At 46.4% G+C, this 22,866-nt stretch overlaps 1 protein-coding gene across 1 annotated transcript in view; it reads right to left on the bottom strand.

Moving 5' to 3' along the window:
• Nucleotides 1-2,919: 2,919 nt before the first annotated feature.
• tenm4 (teneurin transmembrane protein 4) overlaps nucleotides 2,920-22,866 on the bottom strand; it is a 586,910-nt gene continuing 566,963 nt past the window's right edge. The window contains exon 36 of the mRNA XM_041876707.2: nucleotides 2,920-6,236. Coding sequence (XP_041732641.2) covers nucleotides 5,478-6,236 — 759 coding nt within the window. The 3' untranslated portion in view covers nucleotides 2,920-5,477. The remainder of the gene's footprint in view (nucleotides 6,237-22,866) is intronic.

Here is a 22,866-nt window from a genome sequence, read left to right as displayed (position 1 = left end):
CAGGCTGGAACTAAGGCATCCATCTCAGGACCCAGAGCACCTCTGGTCTCAGGACTGAAAGCTCTTTAACCCTGGGGCTGCCCTCGGGGGCAAAAAGCTATTTATGGGTTGCTGCTGCCTGGGACGGCACCCTATTCCCTACATAGTGCACTACTTGTGACCAGAGCCCTATGGATCTCCCTATGGGTGTCACTATGGGGGTAACCCTATGGGCTCTGGTCAAAAGTAGTTCACTATAAATAGGGAATAGGGTGCCGTTTGGGGCACACCAACGTACCGCAGGACTCATCCAGTCTAGCCCAGCAGCCGACATGTTAACAAGAGAATTAGTAAAAACCGAGGATACAGTGGATGTATCAGTATGTACAGCGGCTTGCGAAATTATTCACCCCCCCTTGGCATTTTTCCTATTTTGTTGCCTTACAACCTGGAATTAAAATATATTTTTTTGGGGGGGGGGGTTTGTATCATTTGATTTACACAACATGCCTACCACAGGTCAACATTCACAAGGCCGCAGGGCCAGACGGATTACCAGGACGTGTACTCCGAGCATGCGCTGACCAACTGGCAAGTGTCTTCACTGACATTTTCAACCTCTCCCTGTCTGAGTCTGTAATACCAACATGTTTCTAGCAGACCACCATAGGCTATTTGCATACCGCCCCAACAGATCCACAGATGATGCAATCTCTATTGCACTCCACACTGCCCTTTCCCACCTGGACAAGAGGAACACCTACGTGAGAATGCTATTCATTGACTACAGCTCAGCATTCAACACCATAGTGCCCACAAAGCTCATCACTAAGCTAAGGACCCTGGGACTAAACACCTCCCTCTGCAACTGGATCCTGGACTTCCTGACGGGCCACCCCCAGGTGGTAAGGGTAGGTAACAACACATCTGCCACACTGATCCTCAACACGGGGGCCCCTCAGGGGTGCGTGCTCAGTCCCCTCCTGTACTCCCTGTTCACCCATGACTGCATGTTCAGGCACGACTCCAACACCATCATTAAGTTTGCCGACGACACAACAGTGGAAGGCCTGATCACAGACAATGATGAGACATCCTATAGGGAGGAGGTCAGAGACCTGGCATTGTGGTGCCAGGATAACAACCTCTCCCTCAACATGACCAAGACAAAGGAGATCATTGTGGACTGCAGGAAAGAAAAGAGGACTGAGCACGCCCCCATTCTCATCGACGGGGCTGTAGTGGAACAGGTTGAGAGCTTCAAGTTCCTTGGTGTCCACATCACCAACGAACTATCATGGTCCAAACACACCAAGACAGTCGTGAAGAGGGCACGACAAAGCCTATTCCCCCTCAGGAGACTGAAAAGATTTGGCATGGGTCCTCAGATCCTCAAAAAGTTCTACAGCTGCACCATCGAGAGCATCCTGACTGGTTGCATCACCACCTGGTATAGCAACTGCTCGGCCTCCGACCGCAAGGCACTACAGGGGGTAGTGCGTACGGCCCAGTACATCACTGGGGCCAAGCTTCCTGCCATCCAGGACCTCTATACCAGGCAGTGTCAGAGGAAGGCCCTCAAAATTGTCAAAGACTCCAGCCACCGTAGTCATAGACTGTTCTCTCTGCTACCGCATGGCAAGCGGTACCGGAGTGCCAGGTCTAGGTCCAAAAGGCTTCTCAACAGCTACTACCCCCAAGCCATAAGACTCCTGAACAGCTAATCATGGCTACCCGGACTATTTGCACTGCCCCCCCACCCCCACCATCTTTTTACGCTGCTGCTACTCTGTTAATTATTTATGCATAGTCACTTTAACTCTATCCACATGTACATATTACCTCAACTACCTCAACTAGCCGGTGCCCCCGCACATTGACTCTGCACCGGTACCCCCCTGTATATATAGACTCCCTACTGTTATTTTATTTTACTTCTGCTCTTTTTTTCTCAACACTTTTTTGTTGTTGTTGTTTTATTTTACTTTTTTATTTAAAAATAAATGTATTGTTGGTTAAGGGCTGTAAGTAAGCATTTCACTGTAATGTCTACACCTGTTGTATTCGGCGCATGTGGCAAATAAAATAAAATTTTATTTTATTTTATTGGATTTGACTTTGAAGATGCAAAATATTTGTTCTTGTGAAACAAACAAGAAATAAGACAAAAAAAAAACTGAAAACTTGAGCGTGCATAACTTTTCACCCCCCCAAAGTCAATACTTTGTAGAGCCACCTTTTGCAGCAATTACAGCTGCAAGTCTCTTGGGGTATGTCTCTATAAGCTTGGCACATCTAGCCACTGGGATTTTTGCCCATTCTTCAAGGCAAAACTGCTCCAGCTCCTTCAAGTTGGATGGGTTCCGCTGGTGTACATACCACACATTCTCAAGTCATACCACACATTCTCAATTGGATTGAGGTCTGGGCTTTGACTAGGCCATTCAATTCTGACCAGTTTCCCAGTCCCTGCCGATGAAAAACATCCCCACAGCAAATAAATGTATGCACGCATGACGGTAAGTCGCTTTGGATAAAAGCGTCTGCTAAATGGCATATTATTATTATGATGCTGCCACCACCATGCTTCATGGTGCCGCTTGCTTGGTGGTGCCCCTTGCTTAGTGGTGTTGCAGACTCTGGGGCCTTTCAGAACAGGTGTATATATACTAAGATCATGTGACAGATCATGTGACACTTAGATTGCACACAGGTGGACTTTATTTAACTAATTATGTGACTTCTGAAGGTAATTGGTTGCACCAGATCTTATTTAGGGGCTTCATAGTAAAAGGGGTGAATTCATATGCACGCACCACTTTTCCATTATTTATTTCTTAGAATTTTTTGAAACAAGTTATTTTTTTCATTTCACTTCACCAATTTGGACTATTTTGTGTATGTCCATTACATGAAATCCAAATAAAAATCCATTTAAATTACAGATTGTAATGCAACAAAATAGGAAAAACGCCAAGGGGGATGAATACTTTTGCAAGGCACTGTATGTTTTAGTAATGTGCTGTTTTTTAAGCATCTCTTCTCACCTGGAACACCTTTCTCCTCAGAACATTATTTGAAGGTAGAAATACATTGAGAAATACTGCTGAGAAAAACGCATTACGAAAACAATAGTATTATGTATGGTCGACTGCTGGAAGGCCGTAAAATGTATTCCTCTACATTAAATGAACAAATACAAGTAAATAATGTAACTAAAATAAAAATCACTTTTCCAAACATAGTCATACTTTATTCTGTGTGTTGAAAGAAACACCTTTAAGTCTTGTTCAAGTACAACGAGTAGCGATAAAAGGGACGATATTTCACATTGCTGAATTCAAATGATTTTGTTATACTGTTATTTTATATAGCTATTTATAAAACCAAAAGGTAATATAAAATACCGTTCTGTTGTTTATTAATACAGACGTTTGAATGATTCTTCCACAGTGTGTTCATCATCCAGGGTTTGTCTTGTCAGTATGTTCAGAATAGACGTGTTCTGATAGGAGACCAGAACAGGAAGAGGAGAGACGGTATGTTAGACCTGTTCTGATAGGACACCAGAACAGGAAGAGGAGAGATGGTATGTTAGACCTGTTCTGATAGGACACCAGAACAGGAAGAGGAGAGATGGTATGTTAGACCTGTTCTGATAGGACACCAGAACAGGAAGAGGAGAGATGGTATGTTAGACCTGTTCTGATAGGAGACCAGAACAGGAAGAGGAGAGATGGTATGTTAGACCTGTTCTGATAGGACACCAGAACAGGAAGAGGAGAGATGGTATGTTAGACCTGTTCTGATAGGACACCAGAACAGGAAGAGGAGAGATGGTATGTTAGACCTGTTCTGATAGGACACCAGAACAGGAAGAGGAGAGATGGTATGTTAGACCTGTTCTGATAGGACACCAGAACAGGAAGAGGAGAGATGGTATGTTAGACCTGTTCTGATAGGACACCAGAACAGAACGAGAAAGACCTGTTCTGTTCTCTTTTCAGTTTTAGGAACATGTAATTGATCCCAGACAGACAAAAAAGTTATAAATCAAAGCAAAATCAATCATCAACAGTGACCTCATATGTTATCCTTCTTGTCTGCATATTAAGTAGAATTTCAGTTGTTCTGATGCGAGTCAGAACAGTAATTGAGCTGTAAGTAATTGAACCGTTTGAGTCAATTACTGTAGAAGGCTAGTCCACAGAAAGGCATTTAGTCAGCATGCATGGTGGGAGTACTGCATCAGATTCTCAACCTTCCTTCATTTAGTCAGCACGGTGAAAGTACTGCATCAGATTCTCAACCTTCCTTCATTTAGTCAGCACGGTGAAAGTACTGCATCAGATTCTCAACCTTCCTTCAATGCTTCAGGGGTTGTTGATGAGAACAGAGTACTACCTCCCCACTGGGAACACACTGGTTGAATCAAATTTGTTTCCATGTCATTTCAATGAAATTACATTGAACCAACGTGGAATAGACGTTGAATTGACGTCTGCACCCAGTGGGTAGCTTCCTTTAAGGGTTGTTGATGAGACCACAGATGAATACCTAGCTTATTTGGAAATAAAATATTACAACTAGACATCACAAACAAGGTGCTTGGACAAGTCCAGTGGCTAGTCTTGATGAGGGGAAGGGGTTGAGGGGAATTGGGAGGGGGTATGGACAGGAGACAGGAGACAGCAGACGTCCTTGTTTGTGTTGCGACAGAGCCGACGACAGGGCTGACACCCAGGGGGTTCAAGTATAAAAACGAAGCGATTTAAAAGAGAAGGTCTTTCCTTGGCTGAGGCGCAGAAAAAGGCAGAACAGATCGGAGCAAAGCTGGACAATCTTTTCTAGTCAACCTGTTCTAGTCTGGTCTGGCAGCAGGGTGGACGGAGTGAGCGGAGGAGCCAGTGGATATAATGCATTACCACCACTCTCTCCTCTCCTCTCCGGTCCCTTTGAACACAGTCACCAACAGGGCCGGGGATAAACACAGTCACCAACAGGGACGGGGGAAAAACACAGTCACCAACAGGGACGGGGGGAAACAGAGTTACCAAAATAAGTCACAGACAGAGTAGATATCGCAAATGTTCTTTCTCTAGCAGCCACACTTGAACAGAAAAGACTGTTAAATATCTTTTTCTGAAGGAGATGTACCACTCTACAGTAGAATACAGTGTTCAGCAACTGATTTCCAGGTGGCTGCCACACCATGTATTTTAGTTCATACAGTGTATCAAAAAAAAATGTTAAGCACACGTCAATAGGAGCAGAAAACTAAAAGGTGGTCATGTATGCAACTGTCTTTGGCAAGAAGTCCTTAGGTCAACAACGCTGCGTCTGAACATACAGGGCACTACTTTTGCCAGAGCCCTGTAGACCCCGAGAGCCTGATGGGGCCTGGTCAAAAGTAGTGCCCTATATAGGGAATAAGGTACCATTTCGGACGCAAGTCCAATTCTGTCACTCTCTCACTCCAGTGGCTGTTGTTCATCATGTCACCTTCGGCCCATCTCGCTCTGCCTCATGAAGTGAATGTTGTTGACGCTGTCTGACAGCTCCGGGAACTGGTCCACAGACACCACATAGTACCCGTCGTATCCTGCCACCTTCCCTGACGCCAGCAGCTGCTGCTTCTCCCCCTCGGTCCAGGCGCGCGAGCCCTCCTCTCCCTCCCTCAGTCTCTGGCGCTCCCTGGTCCAGGCCTGGGCCACAGCCCTCTGCCTGGCTAACTCCAGCACCCTGGCCTTCTCCTCATCCAGGGAACTACCGTACCGCGTGTTGAGGCTCAGGGCTCCGTATTGGAGCTGAATGTCGGTGATGCGCCTGGTCCTGCCGTTCAGTACCGCGTTGACCTGAGACACCGTCACGTTGACGCCCGTCTCTAGGGTACGGCGCCCAACAGTCATCCCGATGAGTGACAGGTCGCCCTCTACGGACCCCAGCTTGAGGAAGTAGTGCGTGTCCACGCCGTCGATGGTGAAGTGGAGGTCCCGGAGGTAGAACGCGTCGTTGAGGACCGCCGCCATGCGTCGACCGTCCTCATTGGCCAGGCTGATGATGTCAGTGCTGATACGGCCGTCGCGGATGGCGAACTTCACGCCCTTGCCGAAGATGGATCCTCCAGATGCGAAGAGGGTCTTTCGGGCGGTCTGTGGGCAGCCTGCAGCGCTGGCACCATAGATCTGTCCGAAGCGCTCCAGCTTCACGAAGCCCTTCAGCTGTCTCTGGACCTCACACTGCACACCAAGGATGGACTAACAACAACAACAGAACACAACACAACAGAATGGCATTAGTTAGTAGGCCCAGGATTGACTGCAACAACAACAACAACAACAACAGGACATTGTTAGAAGAAGAATACCAAGAACAAAAGAAGATTCATTCCCTAAGTGGTCACCACACACTAACACAAGCAGAAGGAAAGATCTTTCTCATTATTCAAATCTTTGCCAAACATGAGACAGGAGAAATAATCTAATTCAAACATGTCTGAATGATTTTGTTGATTGTGCTGTAAAGTTGCCCCTCTATCAGCTTGATAAAGTCCATGTTTCCCAGAGCCTCCCCCCTCTCTATCAGCTTCCTTCACGTCTCCTGTTCTCCTCTCCTCCCTTCTCTCCTCCCTTCTCTCTTCTCTGCCTCTCCTCTCTCCTGATGTAAGAAACCGCTCCTGATGTCTCACTCTGAGAGAACACAACTCAGCAGGACACTGCCTTGCTTCTCTTTCCCAGTCTCAGCAGCTCACACACACACGCACACACGCACACACGCACACCAGAGTTTCAGCAGTTCTCATTTTTCACAATAAGAGAATCAAACACGCTGGTTCATTAACACTTCACCCATCTCTTAGTTCCTGTTCTGAGCACGCAGCATTAACACATTGTATTTCGTGTGGATACACCCTCATACATTTGGTTTCTACAATATCGGGGATGTTCAGATAATCCACTTCTTGTCTTCACCTCTGAAATGTACACTGCTCAAAAAAATTAAGGGAACACTAATACAAAACATCCTAGATCTGAATGAATGAAATCATCTTATTAAATACTTTTTTTCTTTACATAGTTGAATGTGCTGACAACAAAATCACACAAAAATTATCAATGGAAATCAAATGTATCAACCCATGGAGGTCTGGATTTGGAGTCACCCTCAAAATTAAAGTGGAAAACCACACTACAGGCTGATCCAACTTTGATGTAATGTCCTTAAAACAAGTCAAAATGAGGCTCAGTAGTGTGTGTGGCCTCCACGTGCCTGTATGACCTCCCTACAACGCCTGGGCATGCTCCTGATGAGGTGGCGGATGGTCTCCTGAGGGATCTCCTCCCAGACCTGGACTAAAGCATCCGCCAACTCCTGGACAGTCTGTGGTGCAACGTGGCGTTGGTGGATGGAGCGAGACATGATGTCCCAGATGTGCTCAATTGGATTCAGGTCTGGGGAACGGACGGGCCAGTCCATAGCATCAATGCCTTCCTCTTGCAGGAACTGCTGACACACTCCAGCCACATGAGGTCTAGCATTGTCTTGCATTAGGAGGAACCCAGGGCCAACAGCACCAGCATATGGTCTCACAAGGGGTCTGAGGATCTCATTTCGGTACCTAATGGCAGTCAGGCTACCTCTGGCGAGCACATGGAGGGCTGTGCGGCCCCCCAAAGAAATGCCACCCCACACCATGACTGACCCACCGCCAAACCGGTCATGCTGGAGGATGTTGCAGGCAGCAGAACGTTCTCCACGGCGTCTCCAGACTCTGTCACGTCTGTCACGTGCTCAGTGTGAACCTGCTTTCATCTGTGAAGAGCACAGGGCGCCAGTGGCGAATTTGCCAATCTTGGTGTTCTCTGGCAAATGTCAAACGTCCTGCACAGTGTTGGGCTGTAAGCACAACCCCCACCTGTGGACGTCGGGCCCTCATACCACCCTCATGGAGTCTGTTTCTGACCGTTTGAGCAGACACATGCACATTTGTGGCCTGCTGGAGGTCATTTTGCAGGGCTCTGGCAGTGCTCCTCCTGCTCCTCCTTGCACAAAGGCGGAGGTAGCAGTCTTGCTGCTGGGTTGTTGCCCTCCTATGGCCTCCTCCACGTCTCCTGATGTATTGGCCTGTCTCCTGGTAGCGCCTCCATGCTCTGGACACTACGCTGACAGACACAGCAAACCTTCTTGCCACAGCTCGCATTGATGTGCCATCCTGGATGAGCTGCACTACCTGAGCCACTTGTGTGGGTTGTAAACTCCGTCTCATGCTAATTTCCACCTGTTGTCTATTCCATTTGCACAACAGCATGTGAAATGTATTGTCAATCAGTGTTGCTTCCTAAGTGGACAGTTTGATTTCCCAGAAGTGTGATTGACTTGGAGTTACATTGTGTTGTTTAAGTGTTCCCTTTATTTTTTTGAGCAGTGTATTATAAAATGAGATTAAGAACATTTCCTGTGAATAAATGAAATACATCTAACAGCTGTTAGAATAATAATGTTTGATCAAGAACTGCAACACTGCTGGGTTTTTCATGCTCAACAGTTTCCTGTGTGTATCAAGAATGGTCCACATCCAGCCAACTTGACACAACCGTGGGAAGCATTGGAGTCAACATGGGCCAGCATCCCTGTGCAACTCAATATTAGGAAAGTGTTCTTAATGTTTTGTACACTCAGTATATGACCATGAATTCATTGGGGGGGAGAACGTTGAACCAAATGTGTAGGAAATTACTTTATAATATTGATTATACAGTACTTGCTTGTTATTCTGATATAGAATATTATAGGGGAGACAACCAAATTGTAGGATTATTATTATACAGTACTTGCTTGTTATTCTGATATAGAATTATTATAGCTCCAGATTCATTTATTCTACACCCATTCATATGAAATCAAGACACACACACACACAGACCCCCACTGCACAATATATCTGTGGTTCTGTGAAGCTGTAAATATCTCGTCGTCGAGGCAGGGCCAGAGGTGTTTGTTAGCAAATCCTCATCTCTCTGATCGGTCGTGACATGTATGATATTTTTTTTAAACGGGTGAAACTCCCCGTTTTCTGACAGCGACACTGAGCTGGATATGAAAGAAAAGTCAGTGTGTCTATATTTACTGTAATTCCTGAAGGGACCAAAAGCTTTGTGTCTCCTGGACAGTAACACTGATCCTAATACTGCTCTAATGTTAGCTGACAACACCAGAGATCCTCCTCGGGAGAGAGGGGGAGAGAGAGAGAGAGAGGGAGAGAGAGAGAGGGAGACACACACAGAGAGAGAGAGAGAGAGAGAGAGAGAGAGAGAGAGAGAGAGAGAGAGAGAGAGAGAGAGAGAGAGAGAGAGAGAGAGAGAGAATGCGTCTCAAATGGCTAAAAGAAGTGCACTATATAGGGAATAGGCCAGGGTGCACGAAGAGAGAGTGATCTGGGGTGGGAGAGAGACCACCCAGAGAGAGTGATCTGGGGTGGGAGAGAGACCACCCAGAGAGAGTGATCTGGGGTGGGAGAGAGGCCATCCAGAGAGATTGATCTGGGGTGGGAGAGAGACCACCCAGAGAGAGTGATCTGGGGTGGGAGGGAGGCCATCCAGAGAGAGTGATCTGGGGTGGGAGAGAGACCACCCAGAGAGAGTGATCTGGGGTGGGAGAGAGACCACCCAGAGAGAGTGATCTGGGGTGGGAGAGAGGCCATCCAGAGAGAGTGATCTGGGGTGGGAGAGAGACCACCCAGAGAGAGTGATCTGGGGTGGGAGAGAGACCACCCAGAGAGAGTGATCTGGGGTGGGAGAGAGACCACCCAGAGAGAGTGATCTGGGGTGGGAGAGAGGCCATCCAGAGAGAGTGATCTGGGGTTGGAGAGAGACCACCCAGAGAGAGTGATCTGGGGTGGAGAGAGACCACCCAGAGAGAGTGATCTGGGGTGGGAGAGAGGCCATCCAGAGAGATTGATCTGGGGTGGGAGAGAGACCACCCAGAGAGAGTGATCTGGGGGTGGGAGAGAGGCCATCCAGAGAGAGTGATCTGGGGTGGGAGAGAGACCACCCAGAGAGAGTGATCTGGGGTGGGAGAGAGACCACCCAGAGAGAGTGATCTGGGGTGGGAGAGAGGCCATCCAGAGAGAGTGATCTGGGGTGTTAGAGAGACCACCCAGAGAGAGTGATCTGGGGTGGGAGAGAGACCACCCAGAGAGAGTGATCTGGGGTGGGAGAGAGACCACCCAGAGAGAGTGATCTGGGGTGGGAGAGAGGCCATCCAGAGAGAGTGATCTGGGGTGGGAGAGAGACCACCCAGAGAGAGTGATCTGGGGTGGGAGAGAGGCCATCCAGAGAGAGTGATCTGGGGTGGGAGAGAGACCACCCAGAGAGAGTGATCTGGGGTGGGAGAGAGGCCATCCAGAGAGAGTGATCTGGGGTGGGAGAGAGACCACCCAGAGAGAGTGATCTGGGGTGGGAGAGAGACCACCCAGAGAGACCAATGCCCTGTTGGTGGCTGATCTGAACAACAACCCAGACAGGCGACCGCTGTGCCTCCTCTGCCATCGCCTGTGCGTGTGTGTGTGTGTGTGCGTGTGTGTGTGCGTGTGCGTGTGTGCCTGTGTGTGTGTGTGCGTGTGTGTTTGAGTGTGTGACCAGTAAGCGAGCGGGGTTGCCCGTCCCCAGTGGCAGGGGTCTGGCTGGGGGGGGGGGCGGGGGGGTTCAGCTGTGGAACAGAGCCCAGCGGGAGGCTGTTATAGCCTGAGGGACTCTTCACACCCCTGACACAACACACACACACACACACACACGGCACAGTTGTTTACCACGCCAGCTAGCTCTATGCCCTACCCCCGGTCAGACGTCCCAGGGGGCAGTGGGGAGGGAGGGAGAGAGAGAGGGAGGGAGGGATCAGGGAGGTAGGGGGAGAGGTCGGGAGAGATCAGGGAGGGAGGGGGAGAGGTCGGGAGAGATCAGGGAGGGAGGGGGAAGATGTCCACCACTGTGACACCCTCCAACAGATAGGCATCGCTGACATGGCATGAGGTGTAATCAGCCTCCAGCATTGTCAGAGTCAGAGATAGAAATCAACTCTGTGTGTGTGTCTGTGTGTCTGTGTGTCTGTGTGTGTGTCTGTGAGTGTGTCTGTGTGTGTGTGTGTGTGTGTCTGTGTGTGTGTGTGTCTGTGTGTCTGTGTGTGTGTCTGTGTGTGTGTCTGTGTGTGTGTGTGTGTGTCTGTGTGTGTGTGTGTGTGTCTGTGTGTGTGTGTGTGTGTGTGTGTGTGTCTGTGTGTGTGTGTGTGTGTCTGTGTGTGTGTGTCTGTGTGTGTGTGTGTGTGTGTCTGTGTGTGTGTGTAGCAATCCCTCCACACCTAGAGAACTCATCTGTCTCCAGTAACACACTGTCCTTCAGTAACACACTATCCACTGTCCTTCAGTAACACACTATCCACTGTCCTTCAGTAACACACTATCCACTGTCCTTCAGTAACACACTATCCACTGTCCTTCAGTAACACACTATCCACTGTCCTTCAGTAACACACTATCCACTGTCCTTCAGTAACACACTATCCACTGTCCTTCAGTAACACACTATCCACTGTCCTTCAGTAACACACTATCCACTGTCCTTCAGTAACACACTATCCACTGTCCTTCAGTAACACACTATCCACTGTCCTTCAGTAACACACTATCCACTGTCCTTCAGTAACACACTATCCACTGTCCTTCAGTCTGTCAGCTGTTTCTAATGTGACTCCATAGGAGGAGGAGGGGGAGGAGGGGAGGAGGAAGAGGAGGGGGAGGAGGAGGAAGAGGAAGTTGAGGAGGAGGAGGAAGAGGAAGATGAGGAAGATGAGGAAGAGGGGGAGGAGGGGGAGGAAGAGGAGGGGGAGGAGGGGAGGAAGAGGAGGGGGAGGAGGAAGAGGTGGAGGAAGAGGAGGAGGAGGAGGGGGGAAGAGGAAGTTGAGGAGGAGGAGGAAGGGGAAGAGGAGGAAGATGAGGAAGAGGAGGAGGGGGGGAGGAAGAGGAAGAGGAGGAAGAGGAGGAGGAGGTGGAGGAGGAGGAGGAGGAGGGGGAGGAAGAGGAGGGGGAGGAGGAGGAGGGGGAGGAGGAAGAGGAAGAGGAGGAGGAAGAGGAGGAGGAGGAAGAGGAGGTGGTGGGGGGAAGAGGAGGAGGAGGAGGAGGAGGAGGAGGAGGAGGAGGAGGAGGAGGAGGGGGAGGAGGAAGAGGAGGAAGAGGAAGAGGAAGAGGAGGAGGAGGAGGAGGAGGAGGTGGAGGGGGGGAGGAAGAGGAAGAGGAAGAGGAGGAGGAGTAGGAGGAGGAGGAGGATGGAAGAGGGGGAGGAGGAGGAGGACACCATAGGAAGATGGTCCTCATAACGCCTGGGCCCACTGATGTAGGGAGAGGTGGGCCGACAGTGGTAGAGCAGCCACAAGCACCTGTTGCTGAGGAACAAGTTGTTCATGTTCAGGATACTGAGTTGCAGCTTGGACCATCATCATAGCGTCTGATGTACAGCAGGAAGATATTGATAGTGCCACTCCTATTTGCCATATTTCCAATCTAAGCCTAATAGAAAGTGTGCCCCCTCAGGCCTGGAGGGAAGCAAAAGTCATTCCGCTACCTAAGAATAGTAAAGCCCCCTTTACTGGCTCAAATAGCCAACCAATTAGCCTGTTACCAACCCTTAGTAAACTTTTGGAAAAAATTGTGTTTAACCAGATACAATGCTACTTCACAGTAAACAGATTTTCAGCATGCTTATAGGGAATGACAATCAACAAACACAGCACTTACACAAATAACTGATGATTGGCTGAGAGAAAGTAATGATAAAAAGATTGTGGGGGCTGTTTTGTTAGACTTCAGTGCGGCTTTTGACATTATCGATCATAGTCTGCGCTGGAAAAACGTATGTGTCATGGCTTTACACCCCCTGCTATAATGTAGATAAAGAGTTTCCTGTCTAACAGAACACAGAGGGTGATCTTTCATGGAAGCCTCTCCAACATAATCCAGGTAGAATGAGGAATTCCCCAGGGCAGCTGTCTAGGCCCATTACTTATTTCAACCTTAACTAATGACATGCCACTGGCTTTGAGTAAAGCCAGTGTGTCTGTGTATGCGGATGACTCAACACTATACACGTCAGCTACTACAGCAACTGAAATGACTGCAACACAACAAAGATCTGCAGTTAGTTTCTGAATGGGTGGCAAGGAATAAGTTAGTTCTAAATATTTCTAAAACTGAAAGCATTGTATTTGGGACAAATCATTCACTAAACCCTAAACCTCAACTAAATCTTGTAATAAATAATGTGGAAATTGAGCAAGGATTGTAACCCTGGATTGTAAACTGTCATGGTCAAAACATATTGATACAACAGTAGCTAAGATGGGGAGAAGTCTGTCCATAATAATGCGCTGCTCTACCTTCTTAACAGCACTATCAACAAGGCAGGTCCTACAGGCCCTTGTTTTGTCACACCTGGACTACTGTTCAGTCGTGTGGTCAGGTGCCACAAAAAGGGACTTAGGAAAATTGCAATTGGCTAGAACAGGGCAGCACTGCTGGCCCTTGGATGTACACAGAGAGCTAATATTAATAATATGCATGTCAATCTCTCTTGGCTCAAAGTGGAGGAGAGATTGACTTCATCACTACTTGTATTTATGAGAGGTATTGACACGTTGAATGCACCGAGCTGTCTGTTTAAACTACTGGCACACAGCTCGGTCACCCATGCATATCCCACAAGACATGCCACCAGAGGTCTCTTCACAGTCCCCAAGTCCAGAACAGACTATGGGAGGCGCACAGTACTACATAGAGCCATGACTACATGGAACTCTATTCCACATCAAGTAACTGATGCAAGCTGTAAAATTAGATTTAAAAAACAGATAAAAATACACCTCATGGAACAGCGGGGACTGTGAAGCAACACAAACATAGACACAGACACATGCATACACACACACAATAACATACGCACTATACACACATGGATTTTGTGTTGTAGATATGTGGTAGTGGTGGAGTAGGGGCCTGAGGGCACACAGTGTGTTGTGAAATATGTCAATGTATTGTAATGTTTTAAAATTGTATAAACCGCCTTAATTTTTCCCAACCCCAGGAAGAGTAGCTGCTGCCTTTGCAGGAAGTAATGGGGCTCCATAATAAATACAAATTCTGCATGCATAATTTGGTGTTTTATGTGGTACACTGAGGATATTCTTGCAGAATTCTGCATGCAGAGTCTCTCTCTCTCTCTCTCTCTCATATTACTGCTTTATTATCTCCTAATCTCCTAATTCCTTCTCAATTCTAACAGATTACCTGCAGTAGATACTCCTAGCCTGGTCCCAGATATGTTGATTCCTTCTCAGTTCCAACAGATTACCTGCAGTAGATACTCCTAGCCTGGTCCCAGATCTGTTTGTGCCGTATTGCCAACTCATATGGTGCAAAATAACAAGGTTTTGTGTTTGAAAGACAGCACAAACAGATCTGGGACCATGCTAAGATACCACAGGGTCTGAGCAGGTGGGTCTGAGCAGGTGGGTCTTCCACGAAATGAGTCCCTTTAGGGGAGATTAACGTGGTGAAAAAAACCTGTTTTATTTCACCAAATTGTAACATTCTGTCACGATCAACTTAATAAAAAACAGGTTAAATAAAAATATGATATATAGTAAGTGCCTGTTAAGTGCCAAATGAAGTTACAGGGTTGACCGTAACAGTGTTGACCGTAGCAGGGTTGACGATTTAACTTAAAATCAGCCATAAATCCCCTTCCTTTATCTTAAATCTAAATTTGTCTTAAATCTGCCATAAATAAAGCTTGTTGTGTGCAACAGGGAGGGGCAATTGAATGCAAATTAAAATAAATTAAAATTAAAATTAAAATCGTTAAAACATTTCTAGACTGTCTATCTGTGGGTAACAGGGTTGACGTGTTGTGCTCGACCCGCTCAGTTTTCCACCACAAAACACCAGAGAAATGCCAAAAAGGAGTAGAACCAGCTCACCTGCTTTTACACTTATGATTTGACTATTCTTTTGAAAAATATATTTAAAAAGGTAACAGGGTTGATCTTAAAAAAGGTCCAAAGCAGAAGTTTTTATCTCAACATCAAATAGTTTCTGGATAACAATTAAGTACCTTACCGTGATTGTTTTCAATTAAAATGGTCAAAAATAAACAAAATCAACTGTCTGGGAGTGGTCTGAGTGGGGGGGGGGACTGAAAACTAGCTGTCATTGGCACTCTTACTTATTAGTCTATTAACTAATTTACCGCCTGGTGATGTCACCAGGCAGGCCAAAACCGCCTGAGGTCATTTCCAACAGCTCTTACACTACAAGGCAGATGGCGGAATAAGTCACTAAGTCACTGTTATTCGAATCACAAGTCTCAAGTCTCAACTCACGAGGTCCAAGTCAAGTCCCAAGTAGAAGTCCAAGTCAAGTCCCAAGTAGAAGTCCAAGTCAAGTCCCAAGTAGAAGTCCAAGTCAAGTCCCAAGTAGAAGTCCAAGTCAAGTCCCAAGTAGAAGTCCAAGTCAAGTCCCAAGTAGAAGTCCAAGTCAAGCATTTTAAGAGCACGTCCAGTCAAGTCACACGTCCAGTCAAGTCTCAAGTCAGTAAAACAAAAATATATACGTTTTTAATCTCATTTATTGCTTTCTACACAATTTAAAAACTGTAAAATGCACTTTGGAGAACAGCCAAACTAGCTCAGCACTGTACTACAGCCATCCTTTGGAATGTGTTGAGAGCTGTTCCCCGCAGCTGCGTCGATGTGCTCTCTACAGAGGAAGAGGAGAAGCAAGAGGTTTCACTCTCGCCAAAAGCTGTCCAGAATAAGCCCAATGCGTTTCTACGGACCTACACTTATCACCCACCTTCCCGACTCCTATTGTTAGGGCGGAGACATAAGCATCTCCCGAGTGGCGCAGTGGTCTAAGGCACTGCATCGCAGCGCTAGCTGTGCCACTAGAGATCCTGGTTCGAATCCAGGCTCTGTTGTAGCCGGCCGCGACCGGGAGACCCATGGGGCGGCGCACAAGTCGTGTAGGGGAGGGAATGGCCGGCAGGGATGTAGCTCAGTTGGTAGAGCATGGCGTTTGCAATGGGTTGTGGGTTCGATTCCCACAGGGGGCCAGTATGAAAAATAAAAATGTATGCACTCACTAACTGTAAGTCGCTCTGGATAAGAGCGTCTGCTAAATGACAAAAATACAAATCGGATGCTATATGTAGCCTATTCAAATATATATGAAAAATACATTTGCAACCCTCCAGAACCTCACTGCCAGTTCACCCGACTTGTGTTGATTGACAGTTCGCTGGTCCAATCAGAGTGTGCGTGTCACTAGCCAATCAGTTTTGTCTCTGACTGCGTGGAGATTAGCCTAATCCACAGAGACTCTGTGCCACAAAATGAGTTACAAAACCTGCCCAGAATTTTAAGTAATCAGTCTCAAGTCGAAGTTCAAGTCTTGAGGCTCCAAGTCTAAGTCAAGTCTCAAGTTATTTTATTTTCTATCAAGTCAAGTTTCAAGTCATCAAATTTGTGACTTGAGTCAGACTCGAGTCCAAGTCATTTTCACAGTATTATTCCACTGAGTATACGAAACATTAAAGACACCTGCTCTTTCCATGACAGACTGACCAGGTGAATCCAGGTGAAAGCTATGATCCCTTATTGATGCCACTTGTTAAATCCACTTCAATCAGTGTAGATGAAGGGGAGGAGACCGTTTGAAGAAGGATTTTTAAACCTTGAGATAATTGAGACATTGATTGTGTATGTGTGCCATTCAGAGTATGAATGGGAAAGACAAAAGATTGAACTGAGTTTTTCACACTCAACAGTTTCCAGTGTACAATGGCTTGCGAAAGTATTCACCCCCTTGGCATTTTTCCTATTTTGTTGCCTTGCAACCTGGAATTAAAATAGATTTGGGGGGGGTTGTATCATTTGATTTACACAACATGCCTACCACTTTGAAGATGCAAACAATTTTTTGGTGTGAAACAAACAAGAAATAAGACAAAAAAAACAGAAAACTTGAGCGTGCATAACTATTCACCCCCCCAAAGTCAGTACTCTGTAGAGCCACCTTTTGCAGCAATTACAGCTGCAAGTCTCTTGGGGTATGTCTCTATAAGCTTGGCACATCTAGCCACTGGGATTTTTGCCCATTCTTCAAGGCAAAACTGCTCCAGCTCCTTCAAGTTGGATGGGTTCCGCTGGTGTACAGCAATCTTTAAGTCATACCACAGATTCTCAATTGGATTGAGGTCTGGGCTTTGACTAGGCTATTCCAAGACATTTAAATGTTTCCTCTTAAACCACTCAAGTGTTGCTTTAGCAGTATGCTTAGGGTCATTGTCCTGCTGGAAGGTGAACCTCCGTCCCAGTCTCAAATCTCTGGAAGACTGAAACAGGTTTCCCTCAAGAATTTCTCTGTATTTAGCGCCATCCATCATTCCTTCAATTCTGACCAGTTTCCCAGTCCCTGCCGATGAAAAACATCCCCACAGCATGATACTGCCACCACCATCCTTCACTGTGGGGATGGTGTTATCGGGGTGATGAGAGGTGTTGGGTTTGCACCAGACACAGCGCTTTCCTTGATGGCCAAAAAGCTCAATTCTAGTCTCATCTGACCAGAGTACCTTCTTCCATATGTTTGGGGAGTCTCGCACATGGCTTTTGTCGAACACCAAACATGTTTGCGTATTTTTTTTTTAAGCAATGGCTTTTTTCTGGGCACTCTTCCGTAAAGCCCAGCTATGTGGAGTGTACGGCTTAAAGTGGTCCTATGGACAGATACTCCAATCTCCGCTGTGGAGCTTTGCAGCTCCTTCAGGGTTATCTTTGGTCTCTTTGTTGCCTCTCTGATTAATGCCCTCCTTGCCTGGTCCGTGAGTTTTGGTGGGCGTCCCTCTCTTGGCAGGTTTGTTGTGGTGCCATATTCTTTCAATTTTTGTAATAATGGATTTAAAGGTGCTCCGTGGGATGTTCAAAGTTTCAGATATTTTTTTATAACCCAACCCTGATCTGTACTTCTCCACAACTTTGTCCCTGACCTATTTGGAGAGCTCCTTGGTCTTCATGGTGCCGCTTGCTTGGTGGTGCCCCTTGCTTAGTGGTGTTGCATACTCTGGGGCCTTTCAGAACAGGTGTATATATACTGAGATCATGTGACAGATCATGTGACACTTAGATTGCACACAGGTGGACTTTATTTAACTAATTATGTGACTTCTGAAGGTAATTGGTTGTACCAGATCTTATTTAGGGGCTTCATAGCAAAGGGGGTGAATACATATGCACGCACCACTTTTCCGTTATTTATTTTTCATAATTTTTTTAAACAAGTTATTTGTTTCATTTCACTTCACCAATTTGGACTATTTTGTGTATGTCCAAATAAAAATCAATTTAAATTACAGGTTGTAATGCAACAAAATAGGAAAAACGCCAAGGGGGGTGAATACTTTTGCAAGGCACTGTATATCAAGAATGGTCCACCACCCAAAGGACATCCAGCCAACTTGACAATTGTGGGAAGCATTGGAGTCAACATGGGCCAGCATCCCTGTGGAACGCTTTCGACATCCTGTAGGGTCCATGCCTCAATGAACTGAGTCTGTTCTGAGGGAATAAGGACAGGAGAAAATCACATTTTTGACTGCACTGGGCATTTAAAATGATGGACAGCTTTAGTATAATAATTGTTTTATGAATCACTAATCACATGAAATAAATAATAATTTTCAGGACTGTCAAACAACAAAATAACTAGGGACATGTCAAAATGCTGAAGTTTGGCACTTTAGCAAGCCTTTATTCATGTGTATTTTTTTTGTGGTCAATATTAAAGGGCACTTCCATTTAATATTCAATATTGGTGCAAATTTCTACTTAAAATGTCTACGCAAAAGGGACTAATTTCGTGGAATGACAGGTAACAGTCTAGCATCATGATCCTCTCTCTCTCTCTCTCTCTCTCTCTCTCTCTCTCTCTCTCTCTCTCTCTCTCTCTGTCTCTCTCTCTCTCTCTCTCTCTCTCTCTCTCTCTCTCTCTGTCTCTCTCTCTCTCTCTCTCTCTCTCTCTCTCTCTCTCTCTCTCTCTCTCTCTCTCTCTCTCTCTCTCTCTCTCTCTCTCTCCTCTCTCTCTCTCTCTCTCTCTCTCTCTCTCTCTCTCTCTCTCTCTTCTCTCTCTCTCTCTCTCTCTCTCTCTCTCTCTCTCTCTCTCTCTCTCTCTCTCTCTCTCTCTCTCTCTCTCTCTCTCTCTCTGATTTAAAATGCCAATAACACAACCCCCCCATGGTGACATTCACAAACAGCAATAATTTGTCAGGCTGGGCAATTAAAACCATTATGTGGTTTCAACAGAAGGGGTGAATAATGGTTGTTGATAGTTAGCTGCCTGGCTTTTGGAGGGCATTGATTTGCAGCCAGCTTTAAAACATAGACAGGTAAACGTCCACAGCTTGTTTGTGAGGTTCGTCACACATTTTTGCAGTTTTGCCCTCAGAAATGTGTTTGAAAATATATCTATCCTCTCCTACAAACTTTTATGCATTTATTCCATCCATCTCTGCTTCTCTTTTTGGAAGATGGAGAGAGAGTAGAAAAATATGAAAAAGAAGAAGAAGAATATATATACTATTATATAGAAGATACTGTATATACTATTATATAGAATATACTGTATATACTATTATATAGAAAATACTGTAAATACTATTATATAGAAAATACTGTAAATACTATTATATAGAAGATACTGTATATACTATTATATAGAAGATACTGTATATACTATTACATAGAAGATACTGTATATACTATTATATAGAATATACTGTATATACTATTATATAGAGGATAGTGTATATACTATTATATAGAAGATACTGTATATACTATTACATAGAATATACTGTATATAATATTATATAGAAGATACTGTATATACTATTATATAGAAAATACTGTATATACTATTATATAGAAGATACTGTATATACTATTATATAGAAAATACTGTAAATACTATTATATAGAAGATACTGTATATACTATTATATAGAAGATACTGTATATACTATTATATAGAAGATACTGTATATACTATTATATAGAAGATACTGTATATACTATTATATAGAAAATACTGTATATACTATTATATAGAAGATACTGTATATACTATTATATAGAAGATACTGTATATACTATTATATAGAAAATACTGTAAATACTATTATATAGAAGATACTGTATATACTATTATATAGAAGATACTGTATATACTATTTGAAATGGAAATGTTTGGAAGGGTGCTTCTGTCGGTCTGGCAGCCTTGAAGGAGAAACCACTGGGGGCTGGGTTCAGAGACTCCCCATGAGGGAAGAAATATTGGGGACGCACACAGGAGAGGAGAGTCCCATGGAGATTTGGGCATGAGTGCACACACACACACACACACACAAGGTTCTTCCGGAGGGGAGGCCCAGATAGGAACTATTTATTCCACAGGACACCCACTATGACAATATTATTGAGTGGGAATTAATTGGTCATAGCAAGCTGCAATACCTCAAGGTATTGGGTACCACCTGGGCTGCGTCCCACATGGCAACGTATTCCCTATTTAGTGCACTAATACAGGAACCAGGGGGCTCTATATAGGGAATAGGGTTAGGGACACAGGAACCAGGGGGCTCTATATAGGGAATAGGGTTAGGGACACAGGGCCCAGTGGGCTCTATATAGGGAATAGTGTTAGGGACACAGGGCCCAGTGGGCTCTATATAGGGAATAGGGTTAGGGACACAGGGCCCAGAGGCTCTATATAGGGAATAGGGTTAGGGACACAGGGCCCAGAGGCTCTATATAGGGAATAGGGTTAGGGACACAGGGCCCAGAGGCTCTATATAGGGAATAGGGTTAGGGACACAGGGCCCAGAGGGCTCTATATAGGGAATAGGGTTAGGGACACAGGGCCCAGAGGGCTCTATATAGGGAATAGGGTTAGGGACACAGGGCCCAGTGGCTCTATATAGGGAATAGGGTTAGGGACACAGGGCCCAGTGGGCTCTATATAGGGACTAGGGTTAGGGACACAGGGCCCAGAGGCTCTATATAGGGAATAGGGTTAGGGACACAGGGCCCAGAGGCTCTATATAGGGACTAGGGTTAGGGACACAGGGCCCAGTGGGCTCTATATAGGGAATAGGGTTAGGGACACAGGGCCCAGAGGCTCTATATAGGGACTAGGGTTAGGGACACAGGGCCCAGTGGCTCTATATAGGGAATAGGGTTAGGGACACAGGGCCCAGAGGGCTCTATATAGGGAATAGGGTTAGGGACACAGGGCCCAGTGGCTCTATATAGGGAATAGGGTTAGGGACACAGGGCCCAGAGGCTCTATATAGGGAATAGGGTTAGGGACACAGGGCCCAGTGGGCTCTATATAGGGACTAGGGTTAGGGACACAGGGCCCAGTGGCTCTATATAGGGAATAGGGTTAGGGACACAGGGCCCAGAGGCTCTATATAGGGAATAGGGTTAGGGACACAGGGCCCAGTGGCTCTATATAGGGAATAGCATTAGGGACACAGGGCCCAGAGGCTCTATATAGGGAATAGGGTTAGGGACACAGGGCCCAGTGGGCTCTATATAGGGAATAGGGTTAGGGACACAGGGCCCAGAGGGCTCTATATAGGGAATAGGGTTAGGGACACAGGGCCCAGTGGCTCTATATAGGGAATAGGGTTAGGGACACAGGGCCCAGTGGCTCTATATAGGGAATAGGGTTAGGGACACAGGGCCCAGTGGGCTCTATATAGGGAATAGGGTTAGGGACACAGGGCCCAGTGGCTCTATATAGGGACTAGGGTTAGGGACACAGGGCCCAGAGGGCTCTATATAGGGAATAGGGTTAGGGACACAGGGCCCAGTGGCTCTATATAGGGAATAGGGTTAGGGACACAGGGCCCAGAGGCTCTATATAGGGAATAGGGTTAGGGACACAGGGCCCAGAGGCTCTATATAGGGACTAGGGTTAGGGACACAGGGCCCAGTGGGCTCTATATAGGGAATAGGGTTAGGGACACAGGGCCCAGAGGCTCTATATAGGGACTAGGGTTAGGGACACAGGGCCCAGTGGCTCTATATAGGGAATAGGGTTAGGGACACAGGGCCCAGTGGGCTCTATATAGGGAATAGGGTTAGGGACACAGGGCCCAGAGGGCTCTATATAGGGAATAGGGTTAGGGACACAGGGCCCAGTGGGCTCTATATAGGGGAATAGGGTTAGGGACACAGGGCCCAGAGGGCTCTATATAGGGAATAGGGTTAGGGACACAGGGCCCAGTGGGCTCTATATAGGGAATAGGGTTAGGGACACAGGGCCCAGAGGGCTCTATATAGGGAATAGGGTTAGGGACACAGGGTCCAGAGGCTCTATATAGGGAATAGGGTTAGGGACACAGGGCCCAGAGGGCTCTATATAGGGAATAGGGTTAGGGACACAGGGCCCAGTGGGCTCTATATAGGGAATAGGGTTAGGGACACAGGGCCCAGAGGGCTCTATATAGGGAATAGGGTTAGGGACACAGGGCCCAGTGGGCTCTATATAGGGAATAGGGTTAGGGATACAGGGCCCAGAGGGCTCTATATAGGGAATAGGGTTAGGGACACAGGGCCCAGAGGGATCTATATAGGGAATAGGGTTAGGGACACAGGGCCCAGAGGGCTCTATATAGGGAATAGGGTTAGGGACACAGGGCCCAGAGGCTCTATATAGGGAATAGGGTGATCTAATGGGCCCTGGTCAAAAGTAGTGCACTAAATAGTGAATAGTGTGCCATT

The sequence above is a fragment of the Coregonus clupeaformis genome, chromosome 5, assembly GCF_020615455.1.
Source record: "Coregonus clupeaformis isolate EN_2021a chromosome 5, ASM2061545v1, whole genome shotgun sequence".
In the NCBI taxonomy this organism is placed as follows: Eukaryota; Metazoa; Chordata; class Actinopteri; order Salmoniformes; family Salmonidae; genus Coregonus; species Coregonus clupeaformis.
Note: the sequence above shows the minus strand (reverse complement) of the source record. Positions and strands in the feature narration are given on the sequence as shown.